Here is a 27711-nt window from a genome sequence, read left to right on the forward strand (position 1 = left end):
TTTTATCTGGTTAAGAACCGTCACAAACCGGTTATACTCAATGTGCATAACGATTTTCCACACAAATACACGTTCCAGCAATCAAATGTGAACGATTTCAAAATCGATTCGTAACTCAACTCAACATTCCAAAATTTCAATATCACATTTCAGAAAATATATAAACTTGCATATATTCAATCACCGCGCGTGGCTTTATGCAATCCATTTTAGTACTGAGATAGTTTAGGAATATTAATTGCAAGATGTTAAAAAGGACATTAACCTTTCTAAACGTCGCTAAGGATCAGATCTGGTGAATATAATAGGTGTTTAACCAATTCGAAATGCAATTCATGAATTTTAGCACTCATAATGTGCAAAAGTCAATCCGACGGTCGTTCAGTACCATTTGGTGCAATTTTTCGATGACATCGCTGGTTATCGTAGTTTTTAGCCTTCTCAAACGCCCCTCGTATATCAAGCTAATATAACTTCGTTTGAAGTCGTTAATTTTTGAAAAAACCCTCGTACACACTGAAAAAAGTTGCTCACCATCAATCGAAACCAAACTAAATATTTTTTGTCTAAACGCACGTTTCATTTTTTTACGTAAACCAATAAAATTCGCTACACTAGTAAAAATAAATAAATTATAGGAGGAATTTAGAACACCTTGTATATAATATCGACAAATGTCATACTGGATACCACTTACCTGTAAAAGAAAAATGAAACTTGTTATTTGAAAGTAAACACCCTCTATATATTTCACAACCAATTAAATATACTTTATAATATTAAAACCGTTCAACAATAATTAGAATGAAAAATAATGAAAACTAAATTCCTCACTCCAATCCTGTACAATTATCTACCTACGTAAAGGTCGCCAACTTAACATGGCTACCAACCTTTAACTCGTCTCTTTTCTTTTGTTTAATAACTATCAACATAACGTTGTTAAATATATAAATGAGTAGAAATATCACCCCAAATAAGTTGGAAATACGTTTTAATACCTTGTTTTATATAAAACAAAAAAGTATACAAACTACTTTAATTAATTCAATTAAAACTTTTAGACAGTTCAAAGACACAAGTCTACTAGATCAATTTACTGAATTTTTATTGGTGAAGGAAGGAAAGTAAAAAAAATAGTTTATCTATACATACTAAACGTTATATCGGACCACCGAAAATTTATTCAAATAAATTTATTATTATTATTTATAAAAATATACAAATATCGTCATCTATTGGAATGATAGAATACCTATGATTATAGTAAACTGTTATTAATACTCTTTTGTATAGAAAGATGGCAGTTGAATAGTTTGACATATGTCAATATTAAAAAAAGTAACAATGTTTATTACTTTCGTTTGTTATTTCTAAAATATTAATACGAAGTCAACTTATATTCAATTACGGTATTAATAAAATTTACACAATATGGCAGATGTTAGAGATATAATGGAATTGGAGAGACCTCCAACGCCCGAAATAACCAGAGAATCAATTTTAGGAAATGATAAAACTAAAAAGAGATTTCCGCCGGGGCCCAAAGTTTCTAAACGTCCCGAGGGAATGCACAGAGAAGTATTCGCTTTACTATATAACGATAATAAAGATGCACCTCCACTTTTCCCTTCTGATACAAGTAAATATTAATTATATTTTTATAAAAACAAATGTGACTGTGATGTTTTTCAGTTGGAAATAATGGTTATAAACAAACTAAAATCAAATTGGGAATGAGGAAACCAAGGAAATGGATGTGGATGCCTTTTACTAATCCAGCTAGATCTGATAACGCCACATTTTACCATTGGAGAAGACCATCGGATGAACCAAAGGAATACCCATTTGCAAAATTCAATAAGGTAATAAAAGTTTCTTAATCTATTATTTCTGTTGAAAAATTATTTTAGAAAGTCGATATACCAAAATATACTGATCAAGAATATAATCTACATATAAAATGTGAAGGGTGGACGAAAGAAGAAACAGATCATTTGATGGATTTGGCTGAAAGATTTGATTTGAGGTTTTTGGTGATGGCCGATCGATACGACAAACAATTTCCGAAAAGATCCGTCGAGGATTTAAAACAAAGATACTACAAAATCTGCGGGATTCTATATAAACTCAATGGAGATAAAAAAGTGTACACTTACGACGCTGACCACGAACGTAGAAGAAAAGAGCAACTAAAAAAATTGTACGAAAGGAAACCTGAACAAATTGAGGAAGAACAATTTCTATTGGGCGAACTCAAAAAAATCGAGGCCCGCAAAAAGGAAAGGGAAAGGAAAACGCAGGATCTTCAGAAGTTGATTAGTCAAGCTGATAGTCAAAGTGATGCGCCTAAAAGGAATGAAAAAAAATTACCAAAGAAGAAAATTACAAATCCTTCGAGACCGTCCAGGATTGATACAAATGTAAGTTAAAATTTTTATCTCTTGTATTATTATTTAAATATATGTGATGTAAACTTTAAATTTAACTTTAAAATATTATATAAACTCCGGAGGAATGTAGTACAACTATTAAGTTAATTAGAGAAGGTGTCTGAAAAGTACTGGTGACATAAGTTTTGAGGAGGTACCAAGAGATGGGAAGAATACTAGATTTTATTCAACTTAGCCTTTTTTATAATTTTTGTGGGATCTATCTTGAATTTAGGTCTCTTTTGATGGAAAAGAAACCACAGAAAACGATGTTAAGGCTATGGTGGTCTAACTGATATAAATCAGGACAGATTCTTGTAACTTGAAGCGTTAAGATAAGATTTTGTGCAGCAATAAGCAAGGATACAATATAAAGAGGTAAATTTGAACCCTAGCTTGACTACATGTTGCGAGAGATCATTAGGACTTGTAAAACCATCAAATGAGCCCCGATTTTGTCTATATAGCGATGATAGTCGTGTTCTATTTTACAGAAGAGTCAAAAAAAAATTTGCGGGATGTTAGATACCACCAAAATGTGTGTAAAGGATGACATTGAAAGAGGTCATCTTGATACTCACTGGTACTTTATCTTACCTCTTGTTACCATTAAAGAAGATAATTTTATCATAGTATACAGAAGGGTGATAAAACGAGTTTGCTCAATGTTAGATACAACCAAAATATGTGTTTCAATGGGAGTGTCGCACTGAAATACTTACAGGTACATTGTTGATGTACTAGGACCCCAAGTCTTACCTTTATTTCCCTTTAAAGAAAAAATGTAGGATATAATTGATACAATAGCTTTAAAAATTGTTTTGTCGAGTAACACACTATATTTTTTGTTCAACTAAAGAATGTTTTTTTTAAATTTTAAAATAACAGTTTCTTTAAAAATAATTTATGATTTTATTTATAATATGACTTCATTTGCTGTTTTTTTCAGACTTTTAAATCATTTTCTGATACAAAAATTACTTTAAATATTATCTTTTTTTTGGTATAAACAGATTATCCTTAACAATAAGTGGTACCATATTTAAATTAATCGCTTGAAGTACTGCTGTAGAGTAAGGTCTAAAGCCAAATGTCATCGGGGGTTTTAGGGCATGTTTATTAGTTGAATAACTTAATTCTATAACAGTATAAATGGGATAAACTAGTTTTAATAAATCACTTTGTTCAACAGCATATTTTACAGGCATTAGAAAACGCAGGTATCAAATTTCCCGATTATAAAAATAGTGGAGTGTCTTTAAGATCCCAAAGGATGAAACTTCCGGCAAACGTTGGACAAAAGAAATCCAAAGGGATAGAACAGATTCTTCAAGAAATGGGTTTAGGTAAAAAATTCCCTATATATAATATAATATAAAATATATAATAATAATTTTTTTTAGAATTAAATCCCACACCTTCCGATGAAATATGTCAGCACTTCAACGAACTCCGCAGCGATATGGTTCTATTGATGGAGATAAAAGGGGCTTTGGTTACTTGCGAATACGAGTTACAATCTTTGAGACATCAATACGAAGCTTTAAATCCTGGAAAGGTATTAATAAATCGAAGTTTTACAAGTTGGATTTTGTTATAAAATTTCTTTGTGTGTTTCAGAGTTTATCAATCCCGCAACAACTTACCTCTAATACCGAAGTCGAATCTAAACTCAGTACTAGTGAGATTATTGATGTTGTAGGATCCCCGGATACTTCATCTAACGCCTAGCTAATGAAAGCGATTAGAATTTGAATGTTTTTAGTGTACGGTTCATTTGAACTACTGCTTACTACAACATTTAATATATTTTTTGTTCGGTTCATTTGAACTATTGCTTACTACAACATTTAATATATATTTCTCATTCGGTTCATTTGAACTGCTTTTTACTACAACATTCAATATTATACTGTTTAAATGGTGTTTTTTTGTAGTGGTATGCGTGCTTAGTGTTATACAGGTTCGTTCAAAATAAAACTTTTGATAATTAATTTTTTTTTATTGGATCAATAAAAAAAATTCCACATTTGTTGTAATTATAATGTACTATTAAAAATATAATTTAATTTAATACAATATTCGTCGTAGATTAAAGTCAGGGAAGTGATTATTGTTTTCCAATGGAAACCAGTCAAAAATTCCTCCAGCTCGTCCTGGTTTGTATAAAACCAAACGCTGTATTAAGATCCAAAGTATAGAACAGAAAATCACCGAAATGTCATGTTACACCCACTATTTAATTCAAATAACATTAAGACAGTTTTATAGAGGTCAGTTGGTTTAACGACTATTATCAGAATTAAATAACTGGAAATTATGGAGAATCCATTAATGGAGTAACCTACAGCTATCAAATTAGTTCATAGAATATGTAATTTTGATTACTGATTGGAATAAATAAAAAAAATTGAAACCGATGTCCTAGCAGTCTGAAATAGAAGAACTACAAGGTTTAAAGACAGTTTTCGGATACTAGGTAGAAAAAAGGGGCACAATAAACCTTTTAAGTAACAGTATTAATTGTAATTCCAATTTTTACTAGTCCTTAATTAAAATTTAGTTCTGATTAATCTCAAATGGTGTTATTCCTGTCTAAATGACTTGTATATAGATAGTTTGGTGATTAGTACGAAGTAAATCACTGAAAATATAGGTTTAATAACAATTTTCAATAAAAAATTACTTGAGAATTCGACAGACTTTTTATTTGTTGAAATTAATGAAAAGTACTATAAACAAAAACATCCCTAAATCATATAATAACTCAAAAATAATAAAATACTGATCTGAAACATTGTCAGACTACAGAATAGTACAAAATATTGGTTTTTTATATAACTTTGGTTTATTTTCATCTCCAAAATCGATAAAATACCAAGAACATACAAGGTCAGTTAAAAAACTACGAGTTAATTTCATTTTTACTGATATACAACAAATTTGTAATAAAGAAGTTTTTTTTAAAGAAACGTTTCCGTTTGTATAACATTTCGATATATATGTAAAAAAAAGTAAAATAACGTACTTATATCAATTTTAAATGCAATACATATATTTTTGTGTCCACAAAAATGAATTTGTCTCCTAAAAATTATCCTAAATCAGAAACAAAAGTTTTTTAAAACGGATTTAAAAATCGTTCATGCTCATTCCGTAATCCCTGGTATTGTTGGGATCCGTTCTCGGTTTTTTCCTGGTTGGTTCATGCGATTGTGGACTAACGTCCCTCTTTTTCGAATTCTACAAACAGAAATTGTTTATTTCAATAAATAAATGAACATTAACTGTATTTGCACTCACTATACAATGCAAAATTTTTGAAGAAAAACAAAAACATTAGGATTCTTATAAATTTTTAAAAATAAATTCTGAAACAAAATTATTATGTCACACTTTTGAACCAATAAAAATTCCAAGTTTATTCCTTTTAATTCAACTATTCCATTGGGGAATTTATTTTTTATTTTTACATAAATCGGAATCGAAAAATTTTCTATAAGCTAATTGGCTGGTAGAGAATTCATTGATGACACAATAAAGGCTCTTCCAGCTCTATATTTCATTCAATATCCATAAGAAGTCGTCTTTGTGTCTCTAATTCTTCATAATATTTGCAACTATGCTTCTGGATTCCTTCGGTATGCCAAAATCTTCATGGAGACTATCGTGATACATTTGATACATACCAAGGTGCAATCACCACTGTCATTGCACCAAGTATTTAAGAGCCTCAGGAGGCTAACTATATTTTATTCACTGACACAACCCCAAAATCCTACACCATATGTATGATTTTAGGATACTTTTCTCTCATTTTCCAGCAAATTTTCCATGTTATTCAAGTATATAAGTTATTAATGTAAATTTCTCCAACTTTTTATTATTTAGATTTTTTCGTATGATTTGTCTTGATTTTAGGTCTCTTTTCTATGAAAATCAGTTCAAAATAGCATATTTATAGGGTTCACGCCAGCATGGCGACATAGCGACAATTGTCGCCAAATCATCAAGAAATGTCGCCAAAATCATACACATCGACGACAAATTTGTCGCCCAAATCTATGTTTTATATTTACTGTGCTGTTTTTGCATAAAAGAATTTATATATGCCGTAAAAATATGTATAAAAGTGTGTGTAGCATGCATATGTTAATTTTTTTACTTTTGTCTACCACGTTATATTTTTGGACCACTAAATCATAACTTAGGTGGTCCTTTTGGACCACTAAATTTTCATTGCTGGTGTGAACCCTACATATTTACAAATGAGAATAGAAATAAGAAACTTAGGAATCACTAGTTTTACAAGCATGATAAAGAGCTATTAAAAAATGAAGTTATTTAAGAAAAACAATCAAAGAACAATAAAAAAAGCTTTTCTGTACAATCTGTATAACATAACTCGTTTCGGACTTTTCTGAACAAATACTTTGATTTCAAACTATAATAGACGCAAATATTTAAATGATAATAGACTATGAGTATACTTACATATTTTTTATCCCAATGTTGTTGCATATATTTTAATAAAATACTAGTTTTCTCTGTGACAATTACTAAAATTAAATAATATAAATAATTGTATTTTTTTATTAAAAAAAATATAATTACTTTGCTCAGATGGGTATTCTTTAGTAGGCACATAAACGGAAGGGCGTTTTAATGGTGTTCTATTATTGTTATCAACGTGAAATTTAGTAAAATTATTTTCGTTATAGGAAGGTAATCCTTCGAGGAACTGCGCTACGGACTAAAAAATAATTTAATTTTTATGTTTATATAACGAAAAAAATTGTTTGTTTACCATTATAATCCGTGAATTTGTGAAACGTCCCAAATAGAGTTTTTGATTATATTTTTTAAATAGTATTGCAAAATTATATTAGAATGAAACTCACGATCAGACAAAATCACTTGTGAGTTGATCAACAGATTAATATTACACTAATGTTGGTAATATACAAGGGAAGTATAATTTTTCCACGATTATTGTTATCTATACCTTTTCTTATGGATATTTCGTTATTTATAGATTATATTTACAATATATTATCATATAAATGATAAACGATAAATATTCTAAGTAATATTCAAATTTGGCAACCCTTCTTTTAATGTCAAAAAATTGACATTTATAGATTTTCAGGTAATGGGTTTTTTGAGTACAGTATTTCAAAATTTCAAATGTAAAACCTAATTCAATTTTTTTCACAAAAAAAGTATATTTGAGTTAAATTATGTCACAATATTAAATTAACAGAGAAATATCCAAGTTTATGTATTTATTTATTCTAACGATACTGAAATATATATAATGAAGTAATAATTCCAAAAATTTACAATTATTACCAAATTATCCGTGTTACCTATTTATAACGTCATTATCATTTGCCAAAATAATGATGTATTCTAAGAACCGACTAAAATGGTAGGTTAAGTTTGGCAATCCTTTTTTGCTGTCAAAATAAAACTGACACTATTGACATTTATACAATTATATGTTAAGGAGTTCAATTTAATTACAAATCCAAATAATTTGTTTTTCTAAATTTTGCAATGTCGTGTAACCAGTGCAGCACCAAATTTAATTTTTTCCATAAAGAAGTAATGTAGAATATTTTTATAAAAATGTATTGTTGAATACATTAATTTTCAGGTGGGTTGTGCCAACTGCGGTTTATCATTTTGTAGCAAATGTGTTAAACAAAAATCTAAGATTCCTTCGAAAGGTGACGAAGAATACAACATTTGTAAGAAATGTTTCTTACAACTAAGCTCAGGATCTTTAAAGAAAAGTAATAGGCCTCCTCCCGATTTATATTTGAGGTAAGATAACTGCGTCTATTGATAGTAGTTTTATGTCGATAATTTTTATAGAAGATTAGAAAATTTGGAAAATCCTGCGGCGCCACCTATAACTGTATACAAAACTGACCCTAAAATTGAATCATTACGCAAAGGTCTTTCGTCTGTTGATCAGAAGTTATTAGAAAGATTAGAGAAATTGAAAGATGACGGTAAAGGACCACCTCCAACAGAAGCTGAAATAAGAGAAAGATTACAGAAACTTAAAGGAGAAAATGAATATGTAGAAGGTCCAAGTAAACCTGTAAGTAAAAAGTATACATTCCATTTCACATATCCAATTTTTGTTTTTTTATTTTATAGTTATACACTATGGATTTAAGAACGGATCGTGAAAAAGCAGATTCTCTTCTAGAACAATTTATGAGTGAAAGAGACATTGAACTTTCTCACCAAAACCTAGAAGATATTGAAACTAGAGTCGCTGCACTAAGAGAAAAAGGAGTGAGGCCAAATGAGGGAACATACATAAAGAATTTGCACGATTTCGGCGGATCTGAAGAAGTTGACAAAATCACTAAAAAGGTAAGAAAGTTTCAATTTTGAAATGTGTTTAAACATATAAATTTTCTTAAGATAATGGATGAAGTAGCCTTAGATGAAAAACTCCCAGCTGCTGCACTATCTACCTCAAAAGCAACCGACGAGGAAGACGAATTTAACGACTCCCCTCAACTTCCGTGGTGCGTTTTATGTAATAACGACGCGAAATACAGGTGCATCGATTGCGATGGCGATTTATATTGTAGCTCGTGTAACAAAGAAGTCCACAAAACTTGGGGCGATACAGATCACCACGTCGTTCCTTTTAAACCAAAATAAGTTGAGTAATATACGAAAAAGGGAGATGGTAGAAATTATATATGATTTCAGTAGTTTTATACTTCAAAATCACATTCTCAGGATAGGAAGAAGATAAAAATCTTGCGGTTTTTTCATTCTGCTGCTAGTTTTGTAAAATACGCTATTAACTGCTTACATATTAGGCTTAACAATGTGATAAATAAAATTTATTTCCTTTTTTATTCGGTTTTATTTACTTCTATTTGAAATTCTCCATAAAGCAGATAAAATGAGGGAAATAGAATTGAGAGGAACCCAATAAAGAAAACGAAACATGCAAAGTAAAAAAACAAGTTAGTAGAATAACAAAAAAATTGATTAAGATGAAAACTAGTTGCAATAATACTAGTATGGGAAATGAAGAAAGAATATCAAGAGAATTTAAACAAAGAATGGCAAATGGAAAATTGAGAAGAAAATGTTAAGATACCAAAATCAAAAGGATCGAGAAATGAATATGAAGAGAAGGGATGAAAAAAGTGGACAATATTAGGATATGAACCAAATAAAGGGCATGGAGAATTAAATTAGAAAAACGCAAATCCTGGGAAATAACAAGAGATGGAGAAAAACATGAATATTGACGGTAATATCAAAAAAATAGTTTAAAAAAGTAGAAGAATGGAAAATGAAGGAAAAGAATAAAAGGAATTGTATGAGGAAGAATAATGATATGAATCAAATAAGGAAAAGGTGCGGTGTAGAAGAAAAATTAAACAAGAGATGAAGAAAATTAACAATAAACAGTGTAATCTACTGAAAACAAAATGTTAAAGTTAACGGTTGGTATGAAAGAAATGAATAAAGAACAATAATAAGATATGAATCAAAGAACTGGAATGAGGGAAATGAATAAAAGAAGAAAAAATATAGATAGGAATCAAAAAGTGAACTGAGGTTATTGGAAGAGAAATAATAGAGGAACAGTAATAAAAATAACCTATAAGAGATATTTAAAATATAAAAAACAAAATTCAGTAAAGAAAAGATAAGAAATGGTGTATGTAATGGGAAATTAAGCAGAAAGATGAAATAATTTGGAAGGAAATGAATGAATAAAACAAAACTAATTCAAGAAAACTGATAATAAATAATTTAATCTGAGAAAACATTTAATCAGAAGAAAGGAATGGAACTTGGAAGTTAAAAGATGGAATATATTAAAGAGAAATGAATAAAGTAGAACAAAGATGAAGGGACGAATAGAAAATAAAACTGAAGGATAAAAAAAATGAATAAAAAAGAAATAAGGAAAGGCTATAAATGGAAAAGATAATTAGACATCCTGATAAATTAAAAAAGGGATGGAGAAAATATTAGGTATATTAGTAGTAATAATTAACAATAAACAGTGTAATCTGAAACAAGAGGAGAGAAAGGGAAGGAAATAGTTGAGAAAAACATGAAAATTTTCAAATATCCATTTTTGTTCAATAAATATTATTACACTCTAATGCATTTGGAAATTCATATAAGGGTTGTATAATATGCAAAGGGTAAACTGTATATTGTCCTATTTTTAATATTTCGCAAAATTTCAATTTTGAAACGAAAAAATTTCAAACACGATAAGAAGCAGCCTCCACCGAAATTTTCGTCAAAATACACAAAAATTCAGCTAAAAAACATTTGCAAACATTTTTATTTAAATACCATGCAAGAATTTAATAATTTTTAAATACATTATCAGTACGAAACAATGTCAATTTATATACTTTTTTTTTTAATTACACTTCGCCGAAATTAGCGTGTCCTGTAGATTGAGCATGTTCTTGTGCAGCCACTTGCCCCTTCAACAAAACGTTACAAACCATACACTTTAAAGTAAATTTGTTCACATCAGTAAATTGTCTACTAGATTTCGCTTCGTGCGCCAATTGTTCTGCTAACCGTAGTATTCTATCATCATCGGTAGGGAAGATCGTTTGGATTTTACCTCCCTTAAAATATCACCGAATCAACACTAATAACCTAATACATGTGATAAGACTTACATTAAACGGTTCTAAAAAAATTGGATCATAATGTATACCATCGAATAGAAGAAAAACCCTATGGGGATAATTCTGATCTTCACCAAATTTATTAATAATGGCATTTATTGTATCGATTACAGCTATTTCCATACCGTAATGATTAGCTAATATAGATAATTCTATAGCTCCACCTAACAAGATATTACATTATAAACAATAATTTTTTTAATCAACAATATCAAAATTTTTCGGTATTTTTTAAATCACAAGGGGTGAAATTTATGTACTCACCCCACGATTTATCATCTTGAATCCAAACACAGTATGTATCTACAGGTTTACCTAATATCGCTTCGTTATATAATTCCCTATCACTTTTTATAGTTTCCGCTACAAGTTGTCTGAGGTAAGGATTTACCGATCCACTTTCGTCTATTTTTCCGTTTAAAACGAAATGGACGCTAGTGAATAAACAGGAATTATCAGAAGGCACGATATGTTTCATTAATATACCAGGGTAATCAAAGGGATTTTCTACTTCATTCTCTAACATCGGTACATCCTGTTGTTCATTATCAGGAATCAATTTTTCCTCTAATATCAACGTATCACCTAAAATCATTTACAGGGAAGGCAAACTTCAGGATTATTAAAAAAAATTGTACAACAACAATTTTTTTTTACCTGAAGTTATACCGCTAGACCCGATGGGTTCGTTACCTCGACTTAAATCTAATAGTTTCGGAGGAAATCCTGATAAAATTTGTAATCTATTAATTGGTATACTAGATAAATTCGAAAGGACCTGTTTGAGTTCTTCGACTGTACTATCTTTAGTAATATTATTCACGATCTGGTGTCCGGTTTTTGTTTTAATCCTCAATGCAAAACCAGTCATATTAATTTATTATTTTCTTCTGAACTTCACTAGTAAACACCAACGCTTATGCAATGTGGATATTCAATTTAAGGTTAAAAAATCCAACCGATTATATATCATTGCACGATTTTCATATATAGAAAGATATTGTAAAAATCGTATTGATAAATAAACAAAAATATATGAAATATCGAATACTTTAAATTCTACCCGAATAATAAAATATTCAAACTACTTGGCGTGACTGTCAAAATTCAGTTTGTTAAGATATGGTCACAAGAAGTTTTCTGAGCGTAATACAAACAGCCAATCAGTGCTATTCTTCAAAACAACACTATTAGGTTTGTTCTTAATGTACTGTACTGAACTGGACTAGTGCACGCCAGTTCATGAGTGTATATAATTAAATCGATCGGATTGATTGATTCAGACCTTGTAATATTAACAATAATGGAAAACGATTTAGTACTTTTTGATATTTTACATTCGTTCTATGACGAAAATGCAGTGCCACCGTTTCCAGATTACACTTATTGCACTGCTCTGGCTGAACTGACTCTAGACCCAGTACAGTGAACTGGGTGAACTAGTTCTCTTGCACTGATTCTAAAAACAGCGACACTATCGCTGGTTCTGTGCTGAATTAGTTATGAGTGTCAATTTTCGAAATATTTAATCGATATCGTGATGTATTTTTTTATAGGAACCGTAATAAGTCGAAACATTAATTTTTTTACACAAATTTTCCATCAAAAGAGACCTAAAATCAAGACTATTTTTCGAAAAAAAAAGATACAAAAAAGAAGTAGAAACTAATTCTACACGCTCCATGTGACCATACGTTTAGATGATATATAATTCAACGAAGTAAACGTGTTAAATATTATATTTGTATCTCAAATTTAAAAGAAATTGAATTCTAATATTATTTTGAATAATTTTTATTAAAAATCTCATTAGATGACGATTGTATCATATACATGTTAAATAAAAAAGAAGAATGTCATAATAGATATGTGTGGGGGGAAATGAACTGAAGCAAATAAGGTCATAATGCATCTTGTTAAATTGCTTCTTTGGCGGTTTCCAGTGAAAAAGTGTTTTCAAGTTGTAATTTTATTCCAATGATAAATAATTATGGATGTTTTATCGTTCGATTTAAAAAAAGATAATGAGGATTCTTTAACATTACGAAACTCAATGTTCAGTATGGACTATGATAGCGGATATATTTCTAACAATTTGGAATCGAATTTGGATACTTACATGGATGATAATAGACATTCTGTGAATACCGTGAATAATAGACCAATTTATTTGAGTGAGGATGCTTTATTAGAAACTCCGGAAGTGAATAAATACTCTAATATTAGTCTAGAAATTGAGAGGGAAGATTTCGAGGAAACGAGACATATTTTTAGTTCCCCTCCGTCTAGTGCGTCTACTACAGAAGTACCTGCATCTGTTGGAAGTAGAGAGATGAGTTATTCGGGCTTCGATACGGAAGAATCAAATTCTTCTATAAAAATTCCATATTGTAAACAGATAATTGTAAGTGAGTACAACTCACCCGATATTTGTATGGTAAAAAGAGATATTTATAGAGAACAACACTTAAAAAATTTCGTTTTTAATAATATTACTAATACTTTAACATTTAATGATGCAAAGAAAAAGTTGACGTTAATTTTTTCAAAAGATGACAAAGAAAATGTTTATAGTGTTAAAAGGAAGTATCCTAGTCTAACGCCAGAAAAAAGTTTTAACTCTGATAACTCATTTTGCTTTCCGACTCCAAAAAAATTCAAAAAGGTTTCTAATAGTGAAACGAGTAAAGAAAGCGAATCTATTATCGATAATTCTTTATGTGTATCCTCGGAATCGGGATTAAAGGGTAGTGAAAATGCGGATGTATCTCACAATGGGGATGAAGAAAATTTGAATTGTGAAAAAGGTGATATTTCAATTCGAAACATTACAATGTCTACTTTGGGTGAACAATCAGATTTAGAAGTAAGTAATAATGAGAATATTGAATGTTATGACAAATTTCTTGAATCGGGAGATAAGAATTCTGTAAGATTTGACGTATCAGAAGTAATTAATATTAAAATGACTAAAGAAAATGTTTCTGTTAATATATCAAAAATTGCTCAAGATAACGAACATATTCAGAATATATGTGTGGAAAATCAATCGAACGATAACAATTTACTAAAATCATTTGATGATGATTCTACAAATTCTGAAGTATTCAGAGGATTTGAAAATGATCGATTATTAGATTCTAATAAAATGGAAACAATTGAAGCGCTCCGAAGAAATAGCGAAGAATTACAACAAAATATCGATTTAAATAATTTCGCAATAACTTCTACACCCGAAAAGCCTTTAAAAAATCCAAACAGCGCTAATTTAAGTCCGGATCTTTTTACAGATGATGTAGAAGAAAATATTCCCGTAATAGTACCAATTGTGTCGTTTACTCCGAAAGAAAAGAATATAGACAAAAAAGATTATATGATTTTAAGGAGAACACAGAATAATTTAAAAGGGGTAATACCTCCGCGTAGTTTAACCACTATTAACATTTCAGTTACTGAAATGTTGAAGAAAATTGATAATAATAAAGGATATTTTTGGAAAAGTTGTACTAATGTCCAATCTAGTCGAAACGAATCAAAATCAATGCTGATCACTTGTCCTTTGGAGAATTGCAAAAATAAAGCGTTTCCAGATGTTTTAAAGGATAGGAGTCTTGGTTTATAGTGAGTATTATTTAAAATTTATATTATGAGATCTAGCTAACTAAAAAATTGTTTAGAAAGCATATTCAATTAAAAAAAATATTCTTCCGCCGCACAAAAATCAAAATTACAATCACCTTTGGGTCTTTAGGTCTTGAGGCGAGGGTGTCCCCATAAAACTCCTGTTAGTATTCATAGATCAAGTTGATACATTCTCTGGTAACAATTTCCCCGAAAAGTCTTTGCCCCCCTGTAGGTTAACCCAATAATTGGTTTTACCCCTATTCATCTTCTTTTCTAATTACCAGGGGTACAGAATCTATGAAGGGGTTGTCTGTCCCCCCCGGTCCTTTGAGTCTTTTATAAGCTTTAAATACTGGAAACTGTAATTATGAGTGCTGGTGTAGTGGTAATAAGAAGAGTTTTAGGTAAAAACACTTTGAATAAATTTGCAGTTACAACAGAAGTAAATTATCTGAGGAATTCGAAGAATTATGTGGAAAATATGGTCAAAGATATGTTGGTATGGAAACGCAATCGTCCTGTACAGTATTTGAAACAAATACAGCAAGTCCTACCAAAAGAAGAAATGTAAAGCCGCAATGGAACCTCAAATCTCCAGGAAAAAGGCTCAGTCATCTGGCTAGGAGAAGAATAACGTTTTCTAGTGCTAATTTACAATTGGGTAGTTCGTTTTCAGCTGGATCTAGGGCTAGACAAATTCTAGTAGACGCAAAGTAAGTGCGAACATTTTCAATTGATATTTTAATTAATCTTTCCCCTAATGAGAAATTAATATGAAAAGGAATATTTTGCTCCAGTCATTTCTGTAAAATAATCAATTATAATTAAAGTTAATTTTTATTAGAAATATTAGTAAACATTCTTATCTAAATATATAAAGAAATTAATTTAATTTACTGTCTTTTTATTCTCCAGTAAATAATAATTTAAACATAAGCAGATAACATGTATTTTTATTAACTAGTATAAAATATAGTTTTTTTTTAATTTGTTGTCTAAAAGTGAAATTTTCAATTTTGAGTAACGAATTTTATTAGAAGCTTCTGTGCCACTGCAGTCCTGTTGTTTGTTTACATTTACGAGGAAAACTTTCAAATATTGACATTTCTTAAAGTTTCGCGCCACTCGTTTGATTCGTTTGATAATGTAAACAAACAACAGGGCTGAAGTTGCTCGAACGCTACTTGTGACACAAATCAAATTCTCAGATTTCTAGAATAAAAAATTAATACAAACTATTAATTTATGATTTTTTTTTCTCAAATACTAGGTATTAAATTTATTTGCTGCATTTGTTTTATTTGTCATCTAAAAGTGAAATTTCTAATTTTTAAAAACTCATTTTATTAGAATTGTCTGTGCTAATTCGGCCCTGTTGTTTGTTTACACTTCCGATCTAACTTGTCAAGTGACTTTCTCTTGGAATTTTTAGATATTTCAATACTTTAATTGAGTATATTTATATCCAATTCAAACATTCTAGATTTTTCCAATGTTTCTACTTGTCAAATATTGACATTTCTAAAAGTTTCGCGTCATTTTGTAGGTTCATTTGGTAATGTAAACAAACAACAGGACCGGAGTTGCTCGAAAGCTTCTTGTGAAATAAATCTAGTTATGATTTTCAAAATAAAAAATTGAAAAAATCAATATCAAGTATTAGTTATGATAATTTTTTTATTGAATAACCATATTCAATTTTTAGCTGTAATTTGAATAGATAATATTAGAACCGCCGTTAAATATTGACATTTCTAAAAATTTCTCGCCACTTGATTGGCTCGTTTGGTAATGTAAACAAACTATAGGATCGGACTCGCTTGCTCGTATGCTTCATTATTTTAAAATGATAAAAATGATTTTTTAATTATCAAATGTACGAATTTTTATATATTAGAAAAATGGACCTGTTGAGCAGAAGGAGAAGCCCTAGGAAAACCCCGAAGAAAACACCCGGAAAAAGTCCAAGGAAAAAAACTCGAACGCCCAGTAGTTCAGCTAAAAAAAAATTAGCGATGAGATTTCGTAAAGTTACAGGGGAAATTGAAAAATCAGATTCTTCGTTAACTTTATCCGCAAAAAGAACTTTGTTCCACAGTCCGGAAGAAAATAAAAAATCCGGTCGATTATTACCAAGTAAGTGATTTAATAAGTATTTGTTATTATTATGATTATTTTGTAATATCGTTAATATAAGGTACATCGGGAACACTATCTACGAATGAACTGAAGACTTCGGCTACAAAAAGAGCCTTATTTATGTCACCGAGTAAAAGTTCACCATTGAAAAGTATGGGATTCAAACGAACACCGGTTAAAAGATTAGATTTTGGTATGGAGGAGAAGAGGAAACGCGCGGATGATTCTCAAGACGAACCGCTTAGCAAATTCCCTAGATGCCAATCAGCGCCGTCCTCATCCGAAATCGATACCAGATCTTTGAATTCCAGAACGAAGAGCGATTTCAGTCTATCGCAAAATAGACAAACCAAAGAACTTACCACTAATAATAAGAAGGTAACAAAATTATTTAATCGATTTATTAGGAATAATAATGAATTTTAAATTTTTTTTAGAAACTTCAATTGGCAGTTTACGAAGCACTCAGATCTCAAAACGTCCTACCGACTCATCCAAAATTCAAAATTTTTGCATCGAATTTGGGTAGATTGACGAAAAAATTATTTCTACCGACATCCGCAGATTGCGTCGGAGTAACAGAAAAAATGTTGCGCATAGCTCGTCATCACGTTATACCAGTGGTGAAGGGTAAATCAGTAGAAGAAATATACGAGGAGTATATGAAAAATAAAGCGAAGAATGTGAAACCTCAAGGTTATATAGCGCCTTATGAGGAAATGAAACCGATTGCTATCAAGACTTGTGATAGTAAAGTTGATCGTATACGGAAGGCTATAAATTTCGGTGACACTTAAATTTGTTTTTTATTAATTTATATTCTATAATTGTTTTAATTGCTTATAGGGGAGGAAAAATAAATATTTTAATTTGCTATGCGACATTTTTTTTTTATTTGAAAATTTATCACAGATTTAATGCTAATTTGTTAGTAAGTTAAGTACCGTTACCTTTTTTTTCTACGCACCTGTTAAAAATAAAAAATAAAATATGAGTTTATTATAAAAAAAATAATAAGTATAATATTTAAAAAAATACTGTACAGATTGTCATGCAGGACTCAATTTTTTTAAAAAAAACCATCCAAAATTGCGAAATCAGTCAAAATTATATATCATAATTGGTGTTATATGTAATCAAAAATTAAAATCCAAAAAGAATTTTTATATAGAGGAAAAAAATTGAGGAAAGAGTTAGAGTTGAATGAAGTAATAATGAATTATAAGAAAATTCGAAATAATAACTGAGAAAATTATTGAGATAAGGGACTAAAGTCAAAATTTTGGAAATGTAGGAGAAATGGAAGCAGAAACTAGATGAAATTAATGAAAATGTGAAAGGAGACAAAACAAATGATGAAATTTGGATAGAGTGGAAGCACAAACTGGAAAATTACTTAAATAGGAGAAAATTTAAGTCAAAAATTGGAATTGTTGGAAAAGTAGAAGCGGCAACTGAAAAAATGATATAAATATGGAAAAGGCCGAAGTTACAACTGCAATTGGGAAAAGGATGGGATTAAAATATGTATCAAGAAAGAGAAAATGGAAGGATTCAAGTAAAAATTACAACAAGAAGTAGAATGAGGTCAAAAAATGCATTAAAAAAGACAAGATTGAAGGATTAAAGTTGGAATTGCAACCAGAAACAAGATAGGGTCGAAATGTGTATCAAAAGAGACAAAAGAAACGATTTGATCAAAAATTTAACAAAAAAATATACAAAAACAAAAGATTTGGTAAAAAACTGTTTAAAAAATAACAAAATCACAACAAGCAGTGCAACATGCAGCAGGAAATTCTCAAGACAAAATGGAAGGATTAAAGTTGGAATTGCAACCGAAAACAGGATGGGGCGAAATGTGTACCAAAAGAGACAAAAGGAAAATATTTAATCAAAATATATGACAAAGAAATACAAAAGCAAAAGATTTGGTAAAAATATGTTTTCAAGAAAAGATGAAATGGGAAAATTGTAACAGGAAGCAAAATATGATCAGAATGTATGTCAAGGAAGACATAATGAAAGAATTCAAGTTGACAATTACAACGGAAAACAGAATTATGTCAAAATGTGTACCAAAAGAGATAAAAGAAAAGGACAGGGACAAAATATAACAAAAAAATACAAAAGCAAAAGATTTGGTCAAAATATGTTTCGGAAACAACAAAATGAGAAAATACAATTAGAAATTGCAACAAGCAGCATGTAACTACCAAAATGTGTGACAAAAAAGACAAAAGCAGAATATTTGGTCAAAACACGTTTTATCTTTGAAAAAGATAAAATGAGAGAATTGCTACTAAAAACAGAATGGAGTCAAAATGTGTGTGAAGGACAAAAGAAAAAATCGAGGTTATAACTACAATCGAAAAAAGAACGGAATCAAAAAATGTATCAAGAAAGACAAAATGGAAGGATTTGAGTTAAAATTGCAAAGGAAAATAGAATGAGGTCAAAATATGTTCGAAAAGAGACAAGAGGAACGGATTCAAGTTTGAATTGCAACCGGAAACAGGATGAGGTCAAAATGTGTACCAAAAGAGACAAAAGGAAAGGAATGCGACAAAATATGTAACAAAAAAATAATAAAAGAAACGATTTGATCAAAAATTTACCAAAAGAATATACAAAAACAAAAGATTTGGTCAAAATCTGTTTAAAAAAAGATTAAATAACAAAATCACAGCAAGAATTGCAACAAGAAGCAGGAAATTCTCATGATAAAGAAGACAGAATGGAAGGATTCAAGTTGGTATTGTAACCGGACACAGGATGAGGTCGAAATGTGTCTAAAAAGGGCAAAAGGAAAGGATCAAGCTTACAACTGTAATTAAAAAAAGGATGGGATCAAAATATGTACGAAAAGGGACCAGAAAGGATTACAACAAAATATGTAACAAAAAAATAATAAAAGAAACGATTTGATAAAAAAATTTACCAAAAAAATATATAAAAAGAAAAGATTTGGTCAAAATATATTCCAAAAAAGATTAAATAACAAAATCACAGCAAAAATTGCAACATGAAGCAGGAAATTCTCATGACAAAAAGGGCAAAAGGAAAAGATCAAGCTTACAACTGCAATTAAAAAGGGATGGGATCATGATATGTATCAAGAAATAAAAATGGAAGGATTCGAGTTGAAATTGCAAAGGAAAATAGAATGTCAAATTATGTACGAAAAGAGACAAAGGAATGAAAATTTTGAAATACATTTTAAAAAAAAATCAATCATTTTTTTTGAAAAAACAAAAACGAGTCCCGTGGATTAAACATAAAATATTAACATATATATATAAACTCGTTAATAATTCTTATAAAATAACTAAGAAGCAAAAATATAAATCTATTAGAAAATCAATTTGATTTGACTTTTGACAGCTGTCAGTTTATTGGGCAGATTCGGAGACTTTTTTCCCACACTTTTCGGTGTTCTTCCGCTTTGTCGAGCGGGAGATTTAAATGTTTCTTTAACGACAGTCTCGTTATCCAGCGCCACGTTCATAGTGCTACGCAAATCTACTCGATTTGACAAATCATTCTAAAAAAGAAAAAAATCAAATTATGCATCATGATACAGCTATCGCAATAAATATTTAACCTGAAATTCGATGTACGTCGAACTGTCACGCATCTCCTTTTGCCTGCTTAATCGTCGAATTTTATCCAAACGTTTCTTCCTTTCAACAGATAAACGTTTAGATTTGCTCAATGTTGTTAATAAAATTTTAGGCACCTGCAATTCTAAAAAAAAATATTCATTCGAAACGAACTGCAAATGAAAAATTTGTCTTTTCTCCTTAATAATCACACCTATTCAGTGCTTTATCACTTAGTTTGTTTACAGTACTCCACTATTCGAAAAAGAAACTGTTTAACTACCACGACTTTTTTTTACACTCTGTATTATTGAAAACTGTTTTTTTTTGTACTGAGTGTTACTGTTTATAACGTTGGAACTCTCATTTAACTTTTCGGTGTGAATTTTCTTAAACATAACCTCAATAACAACAATTACGAATAGTTTTGTTTACGGTTAATTCGATTATATCAAACATCAATTTCCTTTTATCAAAATTGAAATTGATCGGTTTGGCAAAAGGACAGTAGTCTGGATACCTGGATTTAAAGGGATAAAATACCAAACTTGCGAGTCACTCCAACTACTGCTAGAGCCCAAAACTGCGAGGGGATGAGGGAATATCTCAAGCTATGGGGAACGAAACACCTGGATCTACTTTCATAACCTCTCAGACTACTGTTACGTAGACCGGAAACAAAAATTCCGGTAGACCTATTCCCAGAGCACACACATAGAACAGAGTCACTGATCCAGATGGTTGGTTCTGTGGTTCCACAACTGTCATGTGACACATGGAGGAAAATCTTTGCCTTGTAGTCAGTGACCTCTGGAGGATTTATCATTTTGGAGAGTCTCCATGAACTAGAGCGAATTGAAAGGTTATCCAGACAACTAAGAACAACTGAACCCTTTGTATTTTTAATTAGTACCTGAACCGGTTTAACGAATTCAAAAAGAGCAGACGGAACCCAAATCTAACAAAAATTGTGCAATAAAAAAGGGTAACAATGATATTACTGATATTAGAGCAAACTACAATCGTTTATTCACTAAATGTTTTTGGACAACTTTTAAGAATAACCAGATGATCGAATATCCACCATATAGCCCTGATTCGGTACCTGAATATCATTTTTCATTATCAAGGTAGAAATATAAAGGGTGACTCTCTTACTAAGCAAACATTGTAGTAAATTTATTTGGACGGCGCTGTATATATAAAGGACATATTAACTTACGTTTTGGATTCTTTTTAGGTTCAGTAAAAACTTTTCGAGGAGTTAATTTATATTTTTTTGGATCGGCCGAAGGACAATCTGTGAGGATTCTTTTCGATGTCATGTGACTTGTACTCGGATTGATGGCTGTTGCTTCTTTCTGGAGTTTTCTGGCGCTCAACTTCAATTTTTTCGCCTAAAAAAATATTTAGTACAATATTTGATGGGGTTTGTTTAGATATTTTTAGAAATAGAAGAAAAAGAGCTAAAAAGGACATAATAGAAAGTTGGTTCAAGAAAATGTGTTCTCAAATTAAAATTCCTGCATTTTTCCTAGAAGTTTCTTTCAAATAGATCTGTAAAAATGTTTTTTGACTCATAGACGTAAAAAATATTGATAAAAATTGTTTTCCAAAAAAACTATAAATCATAATTGTAGATTTTTCAATTTTACACAAAAATTGCCTGTGAAGTTTTTTACTATTAAAAATATTTACGGGGGTAGTAAAATCTTAGGGGATGATAATTAAATCAGTAAAAAATTGTTATTTTTCTAAAAAAATATGAAAAATATTCTTTTTTATTGTTTATATAAAGTAAAAACACTTCAAAATTTTATTTTTTGTACTTATTGTATTCAATGGAAAAACTTGTTAATCATTTTATTCCATAATCAAGAAAATAGTGGAAATATCTTTTCCATTGAACACTGAGGTTAAAAATGAAATTTCATGGTGTTATATATTTGTCATAAACAAGTAAAAAAAGATCTCCAAAATCAAAATTTGTAATTTTTCAAACATATTTTTGGAAAAATCAAAATTTTCATAGATTTATGATTCTTTTTTATGTTCTTTTAAAGGGTATTTTTGTTAAAAATTTAGGAATCCATTGATCGATTTGAATTTTCTCCCAAAATTCCAAAAAAAAGACTCTTTTTGTTAAATTTTTTCACCCCTAACCCTAACTCTGTAATTATCTGTTCTTCAAAGGACATTTTTGATAAAAATTGATACATTTACAGCTCTCATATTAGATTTTTTTGCCAAATTTCGAAAAAAGACACTAGTTATTAATTTTTTCACCCTTACTTAAGGAATTAGTCCAAAATATTGTAGATAAACCCTTGAAATTAATTTATATCAAAAATTCATGAACTTATACAATTATTTTTGTTAAAAATTGATAAATCCACTGATCAATTTGAACTTTCTCCCAAAATTCTAAAAAAAAGACATTTGTTATTAATTTTTTTTACCCTTACTCGACGGATTAGTCCAAAATATTCTTGATAAACCGTGATAAAATAAAATCGCGACAATATGACCTTCCAGGTCTATTTTAGATGTTTCCGGTTCTTTTTTTTTTTTTAGAAAATGTACTGCACAGTCAAAAATTTGGATTAATCGAAGTCGACAAAACATAATCAACATTCTGTTAGAACTAACAATAGAAGAAACAAATCAATTTGAAATACAACAAAAAATAACCTCGTCGATTAAAAATTATGTCAATTAGACTAATTTTTACCAGTCTAAAAAAAACTAATTTTATACCAGAAGAGACCTAAAATCAAAATGATTTAGAAACATAAACATATCAAAATGTATAAGAAATCAAAGAAATTTAAAAATTAATTATATTAAAAAAAAAATTATTGTACTTACGTTTTCTCTGTTGGCATGTAAATTATTGATATAACTCTCTATGGTATTACCGAAGGTAAGAAAAGGTACACCATGTCTGAGTTGGTATCTTTCGGCTAAATCTAATAGATTCGCTTCAATTTTCGGTATCTGTTTAGATAAAAGATTCCTTTCTTTTTCTTCTTTCAACAGTTTACCACCACGGTTATTATAACGGTCAGCTCCTGTTGCGTTCTGTTCTAATTCAATCATTTTATCCCATAATGTGTGATGTTTATTTAATAAAGCAATGATGTCTCTAAAATAAGATCTATCAATTTTTTTCCTATTTATTAGATTTTTGGAAAATGATCTATTCGAAGATAAACCCCATTATTCCTCAAAGAAAAACGGTGAGTTCTACCTTACAGGAGATCTGTTTACAACGCACACAGAATACAGCCACTGATTCTTTGGTTCTTTCAAGTAACACATGGAGGAAAATTTTAGGTTTCGTCATTTTGCCTCCAAGTCGGTGAATATCTAAAGGGTTTTACAATTGTATACAACCTCCATGAACCAGGGGGAACAAAAAGAGTGCAAATCTACATTTGGGGAATCAGTAGATAACTGAAATAATTAGATTTTTGTTGCTGCTAGACTTTCTAATCAAATTTTTGTACTTCCTCTAGACCTAAATACACTAAAAAGACAATTTGGGGGAATCTATATCTGGGAAGGGAGAAATTAACTGATAAAATTAGATTTTGGTGACTGCTAGACTTTCTATTCAAAGATATGTATGTCCACTAGTCCAAGAGACACTAAAAAGACAATTTGGAGGAATCTACATCTGGGGATACAGTAGATAACTGAAATAATTAGATTTTTGTTGCTGCTAAACTTTCTAATCAAATATTTATACTTCCACTAGTCTGAAATACACTAAAAAGACAATTTTGGGGAATCTATATCTGGGAAGGGAGAAATTAACTGATATAATTAGATTTTGGTAACCGCTAGTCTTTCTAATCAAAGATATGTATGTCCACTAGTCCAAAATACACTAAAAACACAATTTGGGGGAATCTACATAAGGGAAAACAGTAGATAACTGAAATAATTAGGTTGTGGTTGCTGCTAGATGTTTTTGTTGTCACTTACTTGTTCTCTTCAGCATAAATTTTCCATTTTTTCAGTTGCACTTCGTGCAATTCTAGGAGATCTTCGGTATAAGTATCTGAATCGAAAAAACGAAACTCGTATCTAACAGATTCGGAGCAATGACATAATTTCCATATATCCACTAATTCTTGACGCAGTCTATCGACAAATACCTAAAAATATGTTGATAATCACACACATCCAAGTCAAATTGATAAACATTAAGAAATACAGAATCTGAAAAGATTCTCCTTCGATAAAAATTATTTGTATGTATATCATAAACTTATTATTTGATTACATTTGATACATAAAAAGGAAAATCAGAACAAAGTATAAAAAATGGGAAAATTTTAACACCAATGCAGGACTAAAACAAACGAGATTCAACATTATAGATAGAACCAGAATGAGTAAAACAGAGACAATAAAAATAAATTCAACACAATTACTTTCACTGCTATTGTTGAATAAAACTGAAATTATGGAAATAACACCATAAAATAAAGTAACAATTAGGAATATTTTCCAATAAAACTTATAGGACAAAAAGTTGAGTATATATCGGACTACATTAATGAGAAAAAGGAATCAAAGAAAGTATTCAGCTAGGATAATCAAATAAAATGTTAAATTCGAAGAACATCTCTCGAACAACACAGCTACATCTTTATAGTAATGGTTCCCGGACCCCGTGAAGGGCAATTCTTCATTTGGAATTCAGATTATGGATACCCACTTTATGTAATTAGTAAAAAAGCATTTTCTACAATTCCTATTGTCTTGAGTTGCTTCTCCTCATACCAGTAGCCTTAGTGCCCCCTAGAACCGTGTATGGCCCCCCTGAGGAGGGTCTTGGTGTGTTGCCTTCCAGTGGTTTCCATCCAACTATTCAGAAAGCCGTTTCCAGCTCTTCTGACCATCAAACTTTTGTTGTGAGCTGTCTCCAGGTCTTCTAGTATGTAGTAGTGTAGATGTAAGACGAGCCTCCAGCTTTTCTGTTTATTAGACTTTTTTAATGTAATGTCTGCCCTTTCATTGCCTTTGATACCAGAATATCCAGGTTTCACGTGGTTGTTTATTCACAAGTCGCTTGATACAGTTTTGTACCAGCTTAAAGGTGGTAACCGCCACCCTGAGTGTCTTAAGAGCTTGTCAATTGTTTGTTCCTGTGATTTTGGTAGATTAAGTATCCAGCACAGGCTCAAATTGCTGTTTTAAAGATTGGGGCTGTTCCCAATTGTATTTTTGACTCATGTGTATACCAAACATCCCTTTTGTGTTTAGGAAATCAGGATAATTATGTTCCCAGTTTCACCTATTAGGGAAGATGACTTTAAATTTAGTTTCAAAGCTGAACATGTTGGGAAGAAGGTTACATTTTGAAGTTAGAGCCTTTTAGAGCCCCTGCTCTCCAAAGTCCTTGTAATCGCTAGATTTTCTGCACAAAATTTCGGGGGTCTCACGTTTAGGGTGGCTCTCAAATAGTTAACAAAGCAGTGAAAAGAAAAATAAGATATAAAAATAATCGGAGAGGTATTAGTGTTAAAGGGAACAAATAAAGTACTGGGGAAAAATAAAATTGAGCAAAATAATAAGATTAGGGTGAAATAGAGGTACATACAGAGGATGACTTAACTTTACTGCAAAAATAATACACATAGAACAATTGTTGGGGCTGAAATGGAATTTGTTCACTAAAATTTTTATTCAAATAAATCACATCAAACAATGTTTGATATGAAATTTAATCAATTCTCACCTTAATATTTGCCCTTTTTAAAGATTCGCATCTTTTCAATTCCAATCTTAAAGCTTCTAAGGTATTTAGTGAATCTCCAACGTATTTTTTTCGAAACTCTTCCCTTTCGACAAAATCAACATCCAACATATTCCAAAGTTGTTCTATTTTGGTCCTCAACTGATAAATTTCTTCTTTGACATTATTCAATTCCTTCTTCATATTATAGAGGAATAAATCTAGCGATTCCATGTTTTCTTCAGTGATCTTGAAATCACTTTCTTCTCCTGTTATAACGGCGAGTTCAAATTGTGTAGAAGGAGTGTAACCAAGTAGATTGATTATTTCTATGAGTTCTCCTTTAACAGTCGTGAATTTTTCTAATCTATCGAAGGTTTCTTGCTCCAATTGTTCGATGTGCTTTTTCAAGTCTGAGATTTCATTTAAAGATGGTAATGGGTGGTCTTTTATGAGTATAGGTTCTCTACCAAGGTTTTTACACAACTCCAGCTGTTTAGAACGTAACTGATTAACTTCTGACATTCTAGCTTCGACCATTTGTTCTAATCTGTGAATAATAACATAAATAACAGGCAATGTATTTAATTTGTGATTAAATTTAGAAAACTCACTCTCTCATTTGCCTTTTAAGTTGAAACTGTTCTTGGTATAATCCTAATTTATGTTGTCCAATAACTGGCATATCCGCCTGAAGCATTTTACACAAAACTTGAGTTTTGTTGAGATATTTCTCAATATTTACGAGAACTTGTTCATGTAATTCTCTTATGTCCGTAACTAGCTCATAACATCTGAAAGGAAATATGTTAAAAACCTTTCTATGTATTAACAATTTGAAGGTATTATCACCTGTCTTCAAATTGTTCCATAAACGTTGATCTCCATTCTTTAACATCATCTTCATTTTGGCTCATGGTTAAAACTGTATCTACCCAATTTAAGAAAGATTTTTTCAAACAAGCCTGTAGTGAATCCCACATAACTTTTGCCCAGCCGATATCATTAATACTAGAATTAATTAAGTAAATTAATAAAGTTGTTATAAAAGCGAGTAATACAACCGATATTTCCTTGTTATTCTATGTACGGAATTGATATAATATAAATAATAAGATTACTGATAAAAAAACGTAAATGCTAAAAGCCGGATGTTTTCATTATTAGTATAGATAATAAAAATATTTACTTACAAATCCATATCTAAATCTTTCAATTCTTCAAGGGAAGATACTTTACTCGTATCCATTATAATTATTTATTTAAATATAATAAAAAACGTAATAAAACTAAATATTATATTAATGATTTCTTGAATAAATTATTATGATTGTAACGGTCACTTTTACCAGTTTTAATAAATGTCATTAAAGTCAATTTCAAAATTTGAATTTAAATAAAGAAATAACCTAAACATACGTGGACAAACAGCCAATATTAACGTTCCTGTC

General features: G+C 30.2%; 6 protein-coding genes across 6 annotated transcripts; 3 read left to right on the plus strand and 3 right to left on the minus strand.

Annotated features, from left to right (window-relative positions):
* Positions 1-1313: 1313 nt before the first annotated feature.
* Positions 1314-4426, plus strand: LOC130894807 (DNA methyltransferase 1-associated protein 1). The gene is made up of 6 exons (XM_057801801.1): positions 1314-1642; positions 1696-1865; positions 1914-2423; positions 3625-3778; positions 3836-3990; positions 4053-4426. Exons 1-6 carry the CDS (start codon positions 1435-1437, stop codon positions 4161-4163), a joined length of 1308 nt encoding a protein of 435 aa, XP_057657784.1. The 5' UTR covers positions 1314-1434; the 3' UTR covers positions 4164-4426.
* A 1043-nt stretch (positions 4427-5469) lies between these two features.
* On the minus strand, positions 5470-7551 carry LOC130894808 (DET1- and DDB1-associated protein 1). The gene is made up of 4 exons (XM_057801802.1): positions 7240-7551; positions 7047-7185; positions 6927-6991; positions 5470-5675 (listed from the first exon to the last, which is right to left on the minus strand). The coding sequence occupies exons 1-4, from the start codon at positions 7240-7242 to the stop codon at positions 5565-5567; spliced, it is 318 nt and encodes a 105-aa protein (XP_057657785.1). The 5' UTR covers positions 7243-7551; the 3' UTR covers positions 5470-5564.
* Positions 7552-7899: 348 nt separating this feature from the next.
* LOC130894810 (abscission/NoCut checkpoint regulator) lies at positions 7900-9325 on the plus strand. Its single transcript, XM_057801804.1, has 5 exons — positions 7900-8039; positions 8092-8261; positions 8313-8544; positions 8604-8825; positions 8877-9325. Exons 1-5 carry the CDS (start codon positions 7992-7994, stop codon positions 9120-9122), a joined length of 918 nt encoding a protein of 305 aa, XP_057657787.1. The 5' UTR covers positions 7900-7991; the 3' UTR covers positions 9123-9325.
* Positions 9326-10767: 1442 nt separating this feature from the next.
* LOC130894809 (ubiquitin thioesterase OTU1) lies at positions 10768-12272 on the minus strand. Its single transcript, XM_057801803.1, has 4 exons — positions 11804-12272; positions 11411-11731; positions 11138-11310; positions 10768-11083 (listed from the first exon to the last, which is right to left on the minus strand). The coding sequence occupies exons 1-4, from the start codon at positions 12015-12017 to the stop codon at positions 10871-10873; spliced, it is 921 nt and encodes a 306-aa protein (XP_057657786.1). The 5' UTR covers positions 12018-12272; the 3' UTR covers positions 10768-10870.
* A 518-nt stretch (positions 12273-12790) lies between these two features.
* Positions 12791-17783, plus strand: LOC130894811 (uncharacterized). Its single transcript, XM_057801805.1, has 5 exons — positions 12791-14767; positions 15202-15483; positions 16668-16906; positions 16968-17287; positions 17347-17783. The coding sequence occupies exons 1-5, from the start codon at positions 13137-13139 to the stop codon at positions 17704-17706; spliced, it is 2832 nt and encodes a 943-aa protein (XP_057657788.1). The 5' UTR covers positions 12791-13136; the 3' UTR covers positions 17707-17783.
* Positions 17773-27629, minus strand: LOC130894812 (protein regulator of cytokinesis 1-like). The gene is made up of 9 exons (XM_057801807.1): positions 27454-27629; positions 27113-27271; positions 26875-27054; positions 26264-26810; positions 24502-24674; positions 23380-23656; positions 21734-21908; positions 20514-20656; positions 17773-20453 (listed from the first exon to the last, which is right to left on the minus strand). Exons 1-9 carry the CDS (start codon positions 27507-27509, stop codon positions 20262-20264), a joined length of 1902 nt encoding a protein of 633 aa, XP_057657790.1. The 5' UTR covers positions 27510-27629; the 3' UTR covers positions 17773-20261.
* Between the last annotated feature and the right edge of the window lie 82 nt (positions 27630-27711).

This window comes from Diorhabda carinulata, chromosome 6 (genome assembly GCF_026250575.1).
Source record: "Diorhabda carinulata isolate Delta chromosome 6, icDioCari1.1, whole genome shotgun sequence".
Classification (NCBI taxonomy): domain Eukaryota; kingdom Metazoa; phylum Arthropoda; class Insecta; order Coleoptera; family Chrysomelidae; genus Diorhabda; species Diorhabda carinulata.